Source organism: Colossoma macropomum, unplaced genomic scaffold, assembly GCF_904425465.1.
Source record: "Colossoma macropomum unplaced genomic scaffold, Colossoma_macropomum, whole genome shotgun sequence".
In the NCBI taxonomy this organism is placed as follows: domain Eukaryota; kingdom Metazoa; phylum Chordata; class Actinopteri; order Characiformes; family Serrasalmidae; genus Colossoma; species Colossoma macropomum.
The window spans coordinates 27227166-27244014 of record NW_023494798.1 but is presented as its reverse complement, the minus strand read 5'-3'; the positions used below and the strand labels follow the sequence as shown (position 1 = coordinate 27244014).

Here is a 16849-nt window from a genome sequence, read left to right as displayed (position 1 = left end):
ACCAACGAATTAGGGGTGAGCAATAATAAATAATTGCTGTATCCCACCTCTTTGAATGCAAACGATGCCCTAAATGTAACTAAAGCCCAGCAGTGAGGTTGCTGAACTTTACCCTCCTCTGCTGTCACTGCAGACTGGCAAGGTTGCCTACAGAGCAAGACTAGTAGCCTTAATGAAGTAATCGTCTTTTTATCTGAGGGTCTCATTTTGTAGTGGAAGATTTCGACCACTACCCTTTGTAACTCAGTTCCAAGGGGCAAGGTGACACTCGAAAACAAGGGGTAGGGGTAAAAATAAGAAACAGGACTGGGCCTAAGTATCTTACCTGTTGATAATCAGACAACTTGACCACTTTACCCTTGTATTTTAAAAAATGTGCACAAAGAACAGAAAAAAAAACTGTTAATCACAATTATTTATTTGGCAATTGATTGTCAGCTATGATTTTGTGATTTGATAGGCCTAATATTATCATTACTTTTGTCCATATTTATATATAACAGTATGTTATACAGTGTCAGGAACCATATAGGCAAGTCTAGTTGAGATTACTTGACACAGTTTGAAGCAAGTGTTTGTTTTGCACGCTGCTAACTGCTGTATATAGATTTTCACTGTTTGTTATCTACATTAGCCTTGTAGCTGTAATGCAAAAGTAAAAAATTTCAGACACCAAACATGTTTGGGGTAATGGGGAAACTGTACACATTTCATATTTTGCTGCTATGTATATTTCAGTGAACTCGAGACGAGATTCACTCATAGCCAGTGTTCCAGACGTCTCACACAAGCATACAAGACTGGAGCCAGATTTAGCTGAAGTACTAGATGTCACCGCGATGATGCTGAAGAGGGCACACAGCCACTCCCTGTCTAATTCAAGTGGAGGGAGCAGACTTGCTCAGTCAGAAGAGAATGTCAGCGCGCTGTAAACACTTCCTGTCAGGAAGAGAGCACTTCCTTAATCCTGAAGCAAAACCCTCTTGGCCTTTATTTCCAGCAACTGAAAGCTAAACTACGCCTAGCCTACAGTGTCTGCCTTTGGATCAATCAGGAATGGTTTGGTTTTTTTGTGCATCTGCTTGTTTTTCAGTAAAAGTATACAAACATTTGTACGATAAATCAAGTTTGATTCTTTAGTGTTGCACTGGAGAAATGAGGCTAACATAAAATAGAAACATACCCTCCAATGAGCTTCATGCAAACTGCATGCTTCAATCATTACACATAAAATAGCATTGATGACACCCAAACTGGTTTTAATCTTACAAAAATATATGGTCAGTATCAGAGCCAAGGTGTGACTTTAGTATCATAATGCGTCGTTGTAACAATGTGTAGTCATTTGGGGCTATAAACAGGTTTTATGTGTTAGCTCTGTTATAGCCACAACCCATAACAAGGCATCTGTAAGCTAAAATCAGAGGTCAGGTCCCCCCCCCCACCGAAAAAGCCTTGCCACCCGCATTCACTCCGTCCCAGCACACCAGCGGCTGCCACCTCCAGCATTTGCAGGGCAGGCGGAGATGCACAGGCCAATTACACAAGCAAAGAGGCGTCCGTGTGCTCTCAGACGAGGCCAGGCCCTGTTTCCCCAGTGTAGTGGTTAAAAATACCTCCCATTCCCCATGCTCCACCCGCATCGCTGCCTTTTTTTTTTTCTTTCTTTCTTTCATTTTCCTGCAGTTTTTCCTCTTCCATTCCCTGGATGGAGAAGCACCTCCAGGCTCGATTAGGTTCTTTTTAATCCTGTGCTCAGATCCTTCCCTCTTTCTGTCATGAAGCAGACGCACTGTTGTGTGTGTGTGTTTGTGTGTGTGTGTACATGTGGTCTGTTCACAAGGCACACACTGCCCACAACAGCTTTCTAGACTCAGACCAACTCACACTGACTTGTGGATATTTTAGGCACAGCTACAATTTAGCTCTTATTCGCATGAGTTACGTTTATCTTTGGGTTAACTTGAATCTTTAAAGAACTGCTTATTTCATAACCTAGTTTTATAGAACAGCGGACTTCGCCTCAGATATTAGTTGTTAGCACAAAAGCTTATAACAAAACTACCATGACTCAATGCCTCAGTCATTAGGAAACATTCATAATTTGATGTAACAGCTTTCAATGAGGGAGCTTTTAGAGTCATTAAACTCTTTGAACGTCTGGTTCCTGTCACCACCACTTTGAACAACTCTGATTCAAAGTTTCTCCAGGATAATACATTTCGTGTAAAACGACTCCGAATGACTTTTAAATCTTAACAAGAGCATCTTGTAAAAGAAAAGGTAGAACTTCCCTTTAATTAAATTACACTGCATGGCGGAACAACTGTTTATTACAATTTTTAATTTAAGTATGTCCTGAACATACGTGCACTTTATCATGTTATAATGTTTGTTGTTGTTTTATACAAGGATTAAGCAATGAAAGGCTGTGTTTTAGTGATGTTACCACAGTTAAACTCTGCTTCATGGCTGACTAACACCCCTTAACCGTGGCAAAACCGCTGCAAAACAGCTCATGGCTTACTGCTTTAATTAAGCACTGGATTTATATTTAAGCTTAAGAACAGGACTGGTCCCATCGTAAACTCTCCTGACCTTACCAAAACCACATACACACTACACAATGCTTTCCCAACCTTGACAATGTCTATTAATTTATCTTTAAACTGGGTGGTGTCATCCCACTTCCCTTATGAATGAAGCAGGATTATTTGTGCCAAGAATGTTGCACGTTCCTGCTAAAGCAAACAACCACTGCTCCTGACTCATGGTTACGCAGAGGAGGCTTTTGCTCAACTGACCGCACAGTCTTGCTATGTAACCTCCAGGGAGGACACACATGAACTATGAAAAGAAATCAAAATCATCGCCATTCTGATTATGAATTTGCAGTACGTACCTTCTCCAAAAATGCATGTAGGAGTACATTTAAAGAGAGAAGTATTCAAAAAACATTTTTGAGCGGGGCTGTAATTACAGCTGTCCAGTCTGACAACACTGATATGAATGTTTGGAATTCTTCCGCAAATACATGTAATACCTCAGTCTTCCGGCGAAGGCCAGTACCCATTCAATTACGCCTTACAAGTTCTCACAATGGCAACAAAACTCTCAGTCATAACAGCAAATGTGTGCAAACCGTTGCCATGGCTACTGACACAACTGCCTGCTCAGTGTGAAGCACCATAAAGCCAATTTACAAGGAAAAACACCGCCTCTTCTCTGGCACCTTAAAGGTGAAAATAATTCTAATTGGGTTGAACTGGTTTGCGCATCAACAAAAACAATACAATACAGAAGCTAAAGCTCATTTGGCTGTTAGGCAGCTATGAGATCCAATTTTGATTTGCTTGTCTTGTGTCTTCTTTCACAGTTTTCACACATTATTTTCACACACAACAACTTGCAGTGATACCAAAACTGAGAATATGAATATATTCACTGTGGAAATCGTTAAGGGCATTTTCCAGTTCCATTTTAACCGTGCTGTATGTCTCTGCGCGGCAGATATACTCATGTAAGCCACTGACCCTGCCGTTCTGCGTCAGGAGTCCTGGCTGAGCCACCTCCACTAACTGCATCAGGGGGATGTAGTTGCACTTTGAGGGCAGTTCTTAAAGACTAATGCTGTTTGAGAATCAGCTAGTTTCAGGAATCATAAAGGCCCAGACAAGCTTAATCAATGATACAAAAGGGCAAACAGAGCACACTGAGGAGTGAAGATCTGAACTATCAGGGTTCACATTATCAGCTTTATCAGCTGATATCTTTTTGCTTGGGGTGTACGGATACACACATTTTCAGGTTTGATACATTTTTGGATGCTGAGGTTGAGATTCAATATTATATCTAAACAAAATAAACTCAAAAAATGCAATTCCTAGAATTTATAATAGACTTCAGAAAAAATGTTCAGTCAATTAAGTATGTGCAAAACATCTCCTCTCTGCCCACTTCCCTCCGATAAGATGCACAGTTTTGATCACTGACGGTGGTTTCTGATGGTGGTAAATGGCAGAGATCGAGGAGCGTATTGGCGATATAGTTTCATAGTTATATAGTTATAGTTAAATTTCAATACAATTTCATTTTCTTTTTCAGTTTTTTGATACTGTGTTGAAATCATTACATGAGGCCTGGCCCATAAAGCATTTTACAGGCTTCAAATACTCGTTCGTATTTATTATAAGTACTTGAACACTCATTTTCAAAATCAGTCTTAAAACTAATTATAATAACGGTTCATAGTAAACCATAATTTTAATATATAGGCAGCAATTTATAATAGTGAGGCTGAAGCCCAGCTGTGTGTCTGCCACATGTTCCTATGCTTTTAAGTAATATTTCTATAGCACATTTTTATGAGCCACTTGTATCACTTATAAAGTGTTTATGAGCCACATTTCTAGATAACAGTGGTGTAACAGAGCACAATTACCATTTTATCAGTCACAGTTTTTGTTTGCTTTAGTTAGCTGTTTTTATTTTACATAACTGTTTTATTTGGTTAGTTTGCAGGTCTTTTTTTGTTATAGAAAGCAGCAGTGAGGGCGACATGCAGATCGAGTTGAGCTCAGTCATAGTCGAGCTGCAGCAAGTGAAGCAGAGGATTGAGGTGCTTTTGGAGTTACAGGCCTATCTGAACAAGAGGAGAACCTCCCTGAAAACACCAGGTAGTGGTGCCCTGCTAGGCTCTCTGACCTAGTTCCTGAAAAACAGAGGACACGTTACAAGTCTGGAACAGCTAAAACGTTAAACGCAGCTCTCTGTCCGCAGTGTCAAGGGTCGCTGGCTAGAGTGAGCCACACCAAACTCCTGTGTGTGGGAGGAGACACAACATGACTATATTTTTAATCACTTTCCCAATAGTAACAAATTACTGTACTATTGAAAGGTGACGAAATGTGATTTTCTCTGATAAAATAATGAAAAGTTTGTGCCTTAAAAAAAGACAAAGGCTTCTAAATACAAAGTAAAGAGACGAATGCCAACATTACGAATGAATACTCAAGTTTGTTGTGGGTGATAAAAATATCACAATAAATGAAGACATTTTCACAATTTTCATTATAATATTGTTTTTCTAAAGTTTGACAAGTGGAAACAGGCAAAAAAAAAAGAAAAGGGCCACATTTTTACAAATAATACTACCAATATACTTGCAATGACTGAACATTTCACTGTGCATTAGTAGATCCAGTTAACGAAATGTGCAGTAGGTCAATATCATACTTAAAGTACATGTTCTTTAAGCACTGACTGTGTCCACAATATGCTCAGAATAACACACTGTGACGTAAATCATCACAAGCACTATAAAACATAACCTCCTAACTCAAGTATTCAAATTACTCTGGCCAGCCCTGCATTACACATTTACCTTTTGCTAAGACATTCCTGGAAAACCAGGCACAGGCATTATTTTCCTCGTCCTGCTCTTTTCAGAAAAACACACTCAGGTAAGCTGGATGTGCGCCACTCTTGCTTCAAGGCCATTTAAGGGTGCACAGGGAGAACATAATCCATGAGGGGGGGGAAAAAATGTCACTGCAAATGTCTCAGTAGCATGTCAGGGAGATTATGCGAGTCAGCTCAAATCTATGGGCTTAAAAGCTCCTCTATAAATGGATATTCAAAGTGATATTCAAGCCACAGGACACCTGCAATAGTCCCAGAGGATTGCAATACTTTCTTCATGTTCTGACATAAACACACCTGCAGTCACCTCCCCCCACCCACGAGCTGTCACTGCAAACATAAATGATAAAAAGTCACTGGGGTTTAATTTACTAGTCACACGGATCACCAGATAAGCAGGTAAAACGATTTTATTGACTCCATCACTAATGCAGTGTGTAGGAATGTGTGCCAATTGCATGCAATTCCGAAATATCCTTCCACCTGTGCTGCTCTCTAATAATCTCTTCAGAGCCAAAAGAATGCAGATCAGCTTTAGAGCTCCTAGTTGAAAGTTATCATTTCTATTTTGCTATACTATTCAAATTGAATTATGTAATGACATATGTACACCAACAATAACTGCAACATACAATAGCTAAACCTGACACAAACATATTTGAAAGACCTTATAATTGTTATATTAGTCGTTAAGAATTCTAAGAAGAGATATCAAGGAGAAAATATGCATACAGTGTCTATTATGCCCCCCTGGGAGAGTATCGTCCACTTTTTAGGCAGAGGCAACTTGGCATTTCAGGGGGAATTAATCTTATCAGCAGAAAACACATTTGCGCTACTCTCCAACGAACACAGGCGATGCAGGGATGCTGTGTCATCACTATCGGAATATAAATATTGATCTAAACTCTGATGATAATGCAAATGAAGACTCCACAGCACACAGTTAGCATTACTGGAGTCTCAACACAATCATGAGTTCTGAAACGACATCTCTGGCAAAATGTCACTGTGGAACAGAAGACAGTGAATGCCTCATCGACTGGCCTGTCCAGGCTCCGCCCACAAATGCTCTTTCATAGTGACTGTTGCGAGGTTGGACAAGTTGTGCAGAACACCAGCAGAAATCCTAAATGAAGTGGACTAACAACTGGGGAAGCAGAGGGGGTGGACAGGGGCCTCATAGATACTAATACAATTGATGCACCAAAAGATCCAGTTTCTTAACAACACACCTTGCCAGTTTGCTTCCATCTAGAAACCCGCTGACATCTGTTTATCTTCCTCTTATACATAGTGCAGCCCATCCAAACAGACCCTTCACAACTCATAGCATGATATATTATTGATCTGCTGAATGCAGATCTGCTTTAGAGCTCTTAGTTGAGAGGTGTTATTTCTATTTTGCTATACTATTCAAATTGAATTATGTAATGACATATGTACACCAACAATAACTGCATCATCCAATAGCTAAACCTGACACAAACATATTTAAAAGACCTTATAATTGTTATATTTACAATGGTAAATATATATTATTTACCATTGTAAAACCTTGAATAAGTAGTCTAACAAAGAATTGAGCTTTAGACACTTAACGTTAACATTAACATTAATGTTAGATGGGTGCAGTAGCTTGCCTTAATAAATGGTTCAGCAAAAAATTCTCATTTACAGTATTTCCACTTACAGATCAGTGATCAGCGAGACAGGTTTGGAGCCCACATGGTGTTTTTTTTTTCTTCTATTTATAAACATACATATTAAAGTTCAAAAGTTCACGATTAACAGTTATTTATTAATACAAACAAATAATTGAAACAAAAAACGCAAAATTTGGAGTCCTGCATATACATGTGTCCATGCCAAGTGGGATTGGAAATTGGCACAAAACTTGTAAATAGCTGCCTAAAGCATTTCGTTCATTTTTATAGTTTACAGTAAGTCATACTGTGTCCTAAATCACATCAACAAGTCCGAGTGATCTTAAAGAACATCTGGATGCGGTTTGAGTGGGTTGAGAGAAGTTTTGGGGATATATTTACGGAAAAGATCTGGGCGACTATTGACTTCTACTGCTTGTCAGCAATGTTAGCCTTGTAGCTCCAGCACTAAAATAAAGAAGCAAAACGTGGACTCCAAACATGGAAAATTTCTCCAAACTTCAGCATCAACTTGTTTGAGACATAAAAACACATACAAGTAAATTCTATTGGCATTTTTTTACGGTTTTTTTTTTTTATTTAGTTTTCATATGGAGGCCAACGAACTTTTTTGTACTGGGGTCAATAATATCCTAGTTAAATATAAATCAGGTGCAGATTTTTTTTGGCATGTAATCAAGCTAATGTTAGCATGGTGGCAGATTAATCATTGTTTTCAACTTGTTAAGTTTTATTACCTACAACAACATGATTAAGCTCGGTGACATGTCCTCTTTAAACTGTAAACTCAACGTTACGTAGCAAATCTAAGTCCAATCTAAACTGACTGAGCTGAATGGAATTTCTGCCACTGTTCTGTAAAGCCACGAAAGAACACATTGTGGTGTGGACCATGGACAGGTCAATTATGTGATTCTCTAGAAGAGAATGAGTAACTTATTCTACACGTTTGGCTCACGTCTAAATCCGCTACATTGTTTCTTCTTCTCCACATGATAAGGCTGCCTGGAAATCAAGGTTAGCTCTATTGCGAGGCGAAATGAGGCAGAAAGCACGGCTGCTACTGAGAGAAAAAATGTAAACTAAGAGGCGGGAACGTGCAAGGTCAGAGCAGCGCGGCGTGTGTGCGTGCGTGTGTGCATGTACGAGTTTGTGTGTGTGTGAGGTTTGTTTGCTTCCATTATCGGCTGTTTATCTTCTATTAATTCACTTTGAGGAGTCCTTGAGCACTTTTTGTGCTGAGAATGGAGAAAGCGGTGTGTGGAGGGGGGTGTGGGTGGGGGGTGCACTGTTAATTAGCACTACAGCAAGATGATAATTGATAATCTACCAAAATTCATTCATTCATGAAGGTCTAATCGTTATAAACAAAAACACATTAAGAGTAATAATGCCACGAGCTAACACCTTCACCTGTGACGCGTATTCAGCCTGCTTGCCATGTCATGCGTTTTACAAGCTAATGATGCCAGTAACAGTCCTATATAGCTTTACTTCCACCCCAAATCCTGCCACTGCAGTAACGGCCCCATAGGTTTACTTTTGCATGAGTCACTCACCTGCCGTCTAAATTATTTGCTGTTGTTTCAAATCTGGAGCTTAAACAAAAACACTTGACACAGCTATTGGCATTCTGAGCATTAGGTAAGCGGTTATATAATTAGCCCCCACTAGCCGAGTAATTAAAACATCAATTGGCCTTTCTGCAGTACCAGGAGGACCGCGGCATGTCAGTCTCCGGTGGTCAAAGTGCTGCAGTTCTGCAGTTCATTCCAGCTTGGCCAGTGAAATCTGGCAGCCTTTTTACTGTAAGGCATGACATCACCATCCACTTCATACTGGAGAACAAATCTATGACTATAACCTCTGTAATATCCCAGAAAGCGCTAATGGGCTCTTCGAAATTAATGCGGCAATAACTAAAAACTTACTGCACGTTATGAAAAAAGCTTCCACTGGGAATATATTCAAGTACCAATGCAGGCTGAGCACATTTTGAAAGATCTATAATAATAATGGACGAAAGTACAGATGAAAAATCCAGTCTTTGAGATGCTGCTACTACTGCTTTTAGCTACATGACAAATTATTATAGATAAGAGAGACTCATACAGTGTCAGAAATCACATAAGCAAGTTTATTTGAGATTACTCAACAACTCAACACAGTCTGAAGCAAGTGTAGTGATATAGACATGCTGTTTACAAGGCTAACTGCTGTAATAGCGTCATAACTTCACAGCTCCAGTGCAAAGTTAAAGAAGTAAACTTCAGACACTGAACATGTCCTGGCATAAGGGGAAAATTATGCAAATTAGACTTGTGCCCAATGACTGTTCGTAAGTCACCTGAACTGTCAGTAGCCAAGCTAAGAAAAGCTAACTTTGCTAGCTAAATGATCTTAACATTGTTCTGTAAGGTTGTTTACTGTCAGACATCATATTAAAATGGATGTTAGCGAATACAGAAACTCGGATAAAGTTTACTGCCACTGTCGTTCTCACTGCAGGTTTGGTCTGAGGAGTTTTTTTTTTACATTCACTTGTCGGAAGTAGCAGTGCTCAGTTGTTAAGCAGTGATTGGCTGAGCATTGTGTCAATCATTATTTTGTGAACAATCAATTCCAGTCCACAAGATTGCCCTGTGGGCCATATTCTTTTTTCAACCCCTGTTTTAGGACATCATAAAAGTACAGTGTCAGGTTTCAGACATCAGACAAAACAGCTTCAGATCTCAGGATGTCTCAGTACAACTGGACATCAGGACAGCATTGGACAACATCACATAGTCAGGTAAGAGGCCACAGATCAAACAGCCTCAGACAGTAAAGTTCATGTGATATTTGTAATTCTGCTCTTTCTACATTAATTACAGTTCTGTGTCCAAATTAAAGACAACAAAATACTACAGCCATAAGTGAGCTACTTCAATGTGATGTCCTATTACAAAAGTATCTGAAAAAATGCAGGTATTATTATTATTATTATTATTATTATTATTATATTTATGCAAAGGCTTTACAGAAGTAAAAAGAGTAAAAGAAACTCAATTTAACTGCACTTTTTTCCCCCCACAGTTACCCAAATAAGACCAATTCTGTTACCAATAAAGGTCTAGCATTAATATGATTTTTCAAGAAGCTTGTCCTTAAATAAGCAACATAAACTGGATACCTGCAGTCTGCGTCATTCCTTTACCTCATACTGTTTTCCTGCGTATGTCCATCATTCAACAACATATAATTCACCGTTCTGGGTAAACTTGCCTCTCCAGTTCAACTTTTAACTGTTAATAACAGTGTATACCAGCACATACTACATTCTTTAACTTGTTTCAAATGTCGTGATTTCCTTACTGCTGCAGTCAAAAGACTGACGAGTATTGAGACAGAAGCAGCATGCAGCTTTTTAATTAGAGAGAACAGCCGCTGCATTGTCTAAAGGGACAGATAAGTCAGTTAGCCCACTGTCACTGCTCTGATAGGCATTTCTGGAGCATGTCGATTGGAAAGGATTAAAATCCTGCCTGTCCGTCATCAGATTGAGGGATAGATTAAACTGCAGAACATGTGAGTCTGAGGGAATCAGACATGAACGCTACACAAAGGCCACACAAGCTTAGCCATTACAAGCCCAATAGTCATTCTACCCTTAATGAGGCAACAGGGTTTAGCCTGGCTATTGATTAACCATTTCCAACCTTAGCGACAACAGACAACGTCAGGGCATGGTAGCAGTGGAAGAACTGGCAAAAATAGAGCATCATGATGCATGAAGACTTTGACAAATGACATATTACAATATGTAGTTTTTCTGAAGTTTGAGAATAGTGTGGAAGGGACACTTACAAGACTACCAAGAAAAGAACTTTTTATATTCAACCACCAATGGTCGTCTCGTTGTTAAGACAACGATGCAATGTTTTAAACCGTAAATGTTATTTGGAAAGTAAACAATGTGGCCGCGAGTAATAGTTATTTGCTTCTCCGTTCCAACTCCAGTAATGATACCAGTCAACGTGCATTTCGTTACAGAACATGTTACAGCTCAGCTCATAACATGAAGTAAGAAGGCTTTTGGCATTAACATTAGCTAACTAGCTAGCACAGCTAACTCTCCGTGATGAATGTTCTTCAACTTGAATAAATGAAAAAAAGCATATTTATATATATATATATATATATATATATATATATATATATATATATATATATATATATATATATATATATATATACACACACACACACACACACACACACACACACAGTAGGGGTGCAACGACTTAGTCGACTAAAGCTGACTACCAAATGAGGTGGCAACTAATTTAACAGTCAATTAGTTGGTGATGCCACAACGCGTGTTTCATTCTAAGATGCTCCAACATGGAGGATGTGCTTCTGTGCCAACTAAAGTCAGCTTTACAAATAGCACAGCTGACAGCCTTTTCTTTCTGAGTTTAGCTCCCACACTTGAGGATTTTGTTTTTGAGGCTGCCATCGCACTTTTGTTAACTCTCCAGTATGCGGCAATGTCAAAAAAGTGAGCGTGAGAAACTCAGCGTGATGACGTCACCAACTAATCGACTATTAAATTAGCTGCCAATTAATTTGGTCTCCAATTTTAGTTGACTATGTCGAATAATCATTACACCCCTAGTTTATAACGCAGCTGTCCAAAGAAAAACAAGTATCTCCAAAATGGTAACTTTACAGGAGAAGGAAAAAACATACTCTACTCTTAATGTAAATCAATGGAACCAGAATTTTTTCCAAGTAAATTTGGGCCATTTCTTTGAGTCCATTCATCATGAAATTTAAACACAATGTAAAGGTCAACAGGCATTTTCGAAATATGTCAAAAACTGAAAAACGACAAAAATGGAGATACAAGGTTTTGTTCCAACTACAGTGATATGATGGGTGGAGGGGGTTCAGTGGGTGGGGAGGGGGTTCAGTGGGTGGGGAGGGGGGCAGTGGGTCTACGGTAGCAAAGCTCTAGAACGTTCTACCTAAAAACCAGATTCTTTTTAAAATAATCTTAATCTTTTACATTGCAATTAAACACAATCCGCACCTACAGTTACACTTCACTGTCTTTTAATCTTTCAGTTAAAGAAAAAAAACCGAGATACAAGATTTTGTTCCAACAACAGCAGCATGTGTTTTTTTATTTATTCAAGCTTAGTATATTTTATTTGTGAAAAGTTTGAAAAGTGTAATTATATACATCTCTGAATTTATAGGAACCAATCAAGCAGTCTTGTTAAATAGAGTCAGTATCGGTATATGTGTCAGAGGGCAAAAAGTGGTGCATCCCCTCTATATTTACTATGTTTTGCCAAAGTTAAGGTTAGGTTGCTGTTTAGAGACTCTATAGTTGGTCTACATCTGTTTTTTTAAGATACAGCATATGTTCTGAAAAGCTTACTAAGACGCAATTAAACACGATAATGATAACATGTCATCCCACTGCCCGCCTCTAGTGCATGGTGAGAAGGGGAAGGAATTAAAAACTTGCATCATCTTTCATTCCATGTGTAAAAGAGAGGCTTTACAATCCTAAAAACACAGTTAAACTGACCTGAGGACAAAAACTGCAGGTGAGCAATATTTACTCTCCATTGCCACAAGCATTTACAGCCTCTCAGTCTTTGTGAGTAGAATAAGCCCACTCACCAGCAAGTCTAGCTGTGTATGTGTGCGCCACACCCTAGAGAGGTGCGGCAGGTATGAGCGAGAGGAAGTATGGGATCAGGAACATGGCTTACACACCTGAAACGATCCTGGCTGCTCTCCAGACACAGCAAACCAAACTACTACACTCTGACATAACTCACTTCAACAAAAACAACATGTGTGCACGTTATTCTGGGTGTTGACGTTGGATTAGTTGGACAACCACCGTTGAGCAATTTCAGTGATTCATGACCAGAGGAACTGTGAGGTGATGAGAATGGAGAGCACTGTTCTTCATTATCCTCACTATAATTATAATCAGGCTATCAGACATGATATATTATGCATTAGATTGCTCTGTTATCTTTATTATTATTTCTCAACATATTATTTATTAGCAGCAGTGTTGCACAACTTGCAGTCTACGGAGATAAATATATAAGAAAGAATGAATTATTAAACACTTATTATTTGATTAACTAGTTACTTATAATGTGGGTTTATTAGTTTAGGATATTGCAGCACCCAGGAAAAGTTTATATGAGCTTCCATCCATAAGATTTAACAAATCTAACCCAATCTGTCTGAGCATAATCTGAAGAAATGTTCCTAATCAATAAAACCATATGGCTAAAAAAAGTCAATTTAGTGCTTATTTTTTCATTATACACAGTCATTTGCTCACAAGGGGCTACTGACTTTAACAAAACAACAGAACATTCTAATTTGTGAAAAAAGTATGAAAATGATATGTAACCTAACCTGTACACTCTTAAAAAAAAAAGATATGGTTCTTTAGGGGTTCTTTAGTAAAGGGGAGGGTTTTCTTTAGAATCATGAGTTCTATATAGAACCATTTCATGCTTAAATGGCTCTCTGCATGGTCCACAAACTGATGGAGAATGTGTTGTACATGGTTCTATACAGGAGTTTTTTGAAAATGGTTCTATAAAGCACCAAAAAGGGTTCTCCTACTGTTACAAGCTTAACATTGGAACAGTAGAAGAATCCATTTTGGTGCTATACGGAACCACAACACATGCTCCATCAATCTGTAGAACCATTTCACCATGCAAAGAAGCATGAAATGGTTCTATATAGAACTTGTGGTTCTAAACAGAATCATTTCATTTACTAAAGAACCTTTAAAGAACCACAAGTTCTATATAGAACCATTTCATGCCTCTTTACATTGTGAAATCGTTCTTCATATTGGTGGAGAATGTGCTGTATATGGCTCTATATAGCACCAAAAAGGGTTCACCATGCAAAGAAGCATGAAATGGTTCTATATAGAATGCATGGTTCTAAACAGAATCATTCCTTTTACTAAAGAACCCTTAAAGAACCACAAGTTCTATGTAAAACGAGTTCATGCTTCTTTGCATGGTGAAATGGTTGTTCATATTGATGGAGAATGTGTTGTATATGGCTCTATATAGCACCAAAATGGGTTCACCATGCAAAGAAGCATGAAATGGTTCTATATAGAAATCATGGTTCTAAAGAGAACAATTCTCTTTAAGAGCTCTTGAAGAACCACTTTATTTTTAGAGTGTATACAAAATTACACCATTCAGATCAACTTGTTTGGAATTTTTCCTCATCATATAACAGTCAGCTGTTGGACAGGAATGTGTTAAAGTTGTTTAACACAGGTTTAACTCAACACGAGCGCACTAGTCCGACAGGACAGGACCACCTGCAGTGTAACATCTCAAGATTTCCCAATAAGAGGGAAGCTCAGACCCAACGACCCGTTTTACAGGTTTGGAACACGTGGAGAGCTCAGCCAACAGTGCTGAGGAGGAGAAATGAACTCCGGCTTTGAGTTAAAAAAACACATCAATAACCTAAAAATGTCAAAATTAAAAATGTTGAATGAACTGAAACACAAACAACGAGTTTACAAAGGAAAAACGCACATCAGGACATGATCTTCCCACTGGTGTATCTAAGCTAACTAACTTGACAGAATACAAATCTGACTGAAGTCCACATCTCCGCTTGCGGTTGTTTACGAAGAGTCATTCGTGTTGTGGGAAACAACAAAACACTACAAAACGCCACAAAACGCGAAACTGATGCGATATTTACTTCGTCCTGGCCGGCGAGCCCCACCTGAGCAGCCTAAAAGTAGCCGTGAGCTTCGCTTACCTTCTCCTGCTTACTCTCCGCCTCGGCCGGAGGGGACGTGGGGGACTTGCTGCTGCTGCCGGCTGCGGGTGCCTGCCCCCCGGTCACAGCGACAGCAGCAGCCGCTGCCTGGGGCACCGCGGTGCTCCTCTCCACCGTCTCCACCTTAATGAGCCGGTGTTTGGGCGAAACATACTTGACGTCTGGCGAGGAGCCCACGGAGCTCGATCCTCCTCCAGAGAAGGGAATGCTTCCTCCGGCCGTGTACGGGTCCTCGAAGTCCAGCTCCTTCTGGAGCTTGTAGGCGGCGAGAATGTCCGGCTGCGCGGCGCTCTGGTAGCCGGGCTGGTGGTGGTGGTGGTAGCCGGGTGCCCCTGATACAGCGCCGGCGTGGCAGTGACGGTAGTCCGGCTTCGGCGGCGCCGGTGGCGAGGCTTTGGTGCTTTTGAATCCCAGGTGCTCCTTGAACCATCTGGCCATGCTGCCAGCAGCGCATCGCTCAAAACTCAGAATTTTGTTTCTTTTTTGTGGTCCCTCTGTGTTGTGTTGTGTGTGTTGTGTTATTATTCCTTGTTTTAAATCCGAAATGTTTCAGTCTTCGGAGTTGCTTCTCACTTTCTGTTGAGTCAAACTCCAGCGTGCGTGCTCTCGGCGAGGCTGATAACTGAGCTCTGCCCACGCTTTCACTCCGAGCTTGTTTCTTTTCCCACCTGTATTTGGACAAGCCCCGCCCTCCTGCGCTGCGATTGGCTTATAGTTTATTCTTACGGGCAGTGAACCCTGTGCATTGATTTAACCAAAGCTTTTAATACCCGCGAACAGGACTGTGTCTGTTCTCACATAATAAACATTGCACTGAAATCTAGACAGATCCAGATCCAGTAAAAAAGTCATTTTTACTGAATTTGGTATCTAGTCTACCATTTATAAACAGTTTCTAATACCATAAATAGACTGTGAGTAAAGTATATCGACACTTTGATCCAGTAAGTCCATTTATTATTTATCATGACTATATAAGTAAAGCTGTGCTGATATAGGACTGATTAATGGCTCATATGGCCGATCTTACCGGGGTAGGCGTGTTTTGCCGGAATATGGGTGGGAAATGAATAACACTGCGCGCTGTGCACCGCTTATCTGTCTTTCTCTACATTGCCACCTATTGGTTTGATAACGCTACACAAAATGCCTCACATTGAGGACTTTGTGTCCACGTTTGTATTCCTGTCTTTGTGGGGTATTAAGGTTGCATTTTGTATGACAGTAGTCAAGTGCTGCTGTGCTACACCTAACCCAGCCTTATCCTTAATGGGGAATTGCACCGAGTTTCAAAATTTCTGCATAATTTAGTTGTTAAGTAAATAAAGCTATTCAGAGTAATCTTATGTTCACTGATTCATTGCAGAGAAAGTTAGGGCCGGTTACACCTTGCGTTAACATCCGTTTTCATTGATCAGATCATGTTCAGATTTGATTGCATAAAAAAGCCAGGTGTAAACACACACCCAGCATGCATCACCCTGCAGGATCACTCGTTCAGTGGTGCTCATAGACAGATCTTGACCACATTTAACACAAGTGTAAATGGGAAGCATTTTCATCATCCGTATACAATTACATGAATGGAAATGCGCCTGATGAGCTCTAACTAGCAGATGAGAGAATAAACAATGAAATGAAAGATGAGGCTGAAGTTAATCCCATAAACCAAAAGCTTTCCTGCACACTGGGCCGATGAAATGGAAATCCAGCCTAAGTTTATCCAGATACGATTCGGGCACGAATCACATGTTAATGCAAGGTGTAAACAGGCTCTCAGTATAGGCCAAAACCTTCTCTAAACCACCTTAACACAGTCTCAGGTACAAGACAGATTATTTGTAACCATTTGATGCACTGTCAGAAATAAAAGTTCTGTACAGGTACTTTTTTCATTCATCAAGGTA

General features: G+C 39.7%; 1 protein-coding gene across 3 annotated transcripts in view; it reads right to left on the bottom strand.

The window, feature by feature from the left end:
- The window catches only part of zgc:158464 (uncharacterized protein LOC791139 homolog), a 187453-nt gene extending 171902 nt beyond the window's left edge, over positions 1-15551 (bottom strand). For 2 of the 3 annotated variants that reach the window (XM_036584726.1, XM_036584727.1), the window contains exon 1: positions 14922-15551. In XM_036584726.1, coding sequence (XP_036440619.1) covers positions 14922-15380 — 459 coding nt within the window. In that variant the 5' untranslated portion in view covers positions 15381-15551. The remainder of the gene's footprint in view (positions 1-14921) is intronic. The other variant, XM_036584728.1, reaches the window with a different exon arrangement.
- Positions 15552-16849: the final 1298 nt, after the last annotated feature.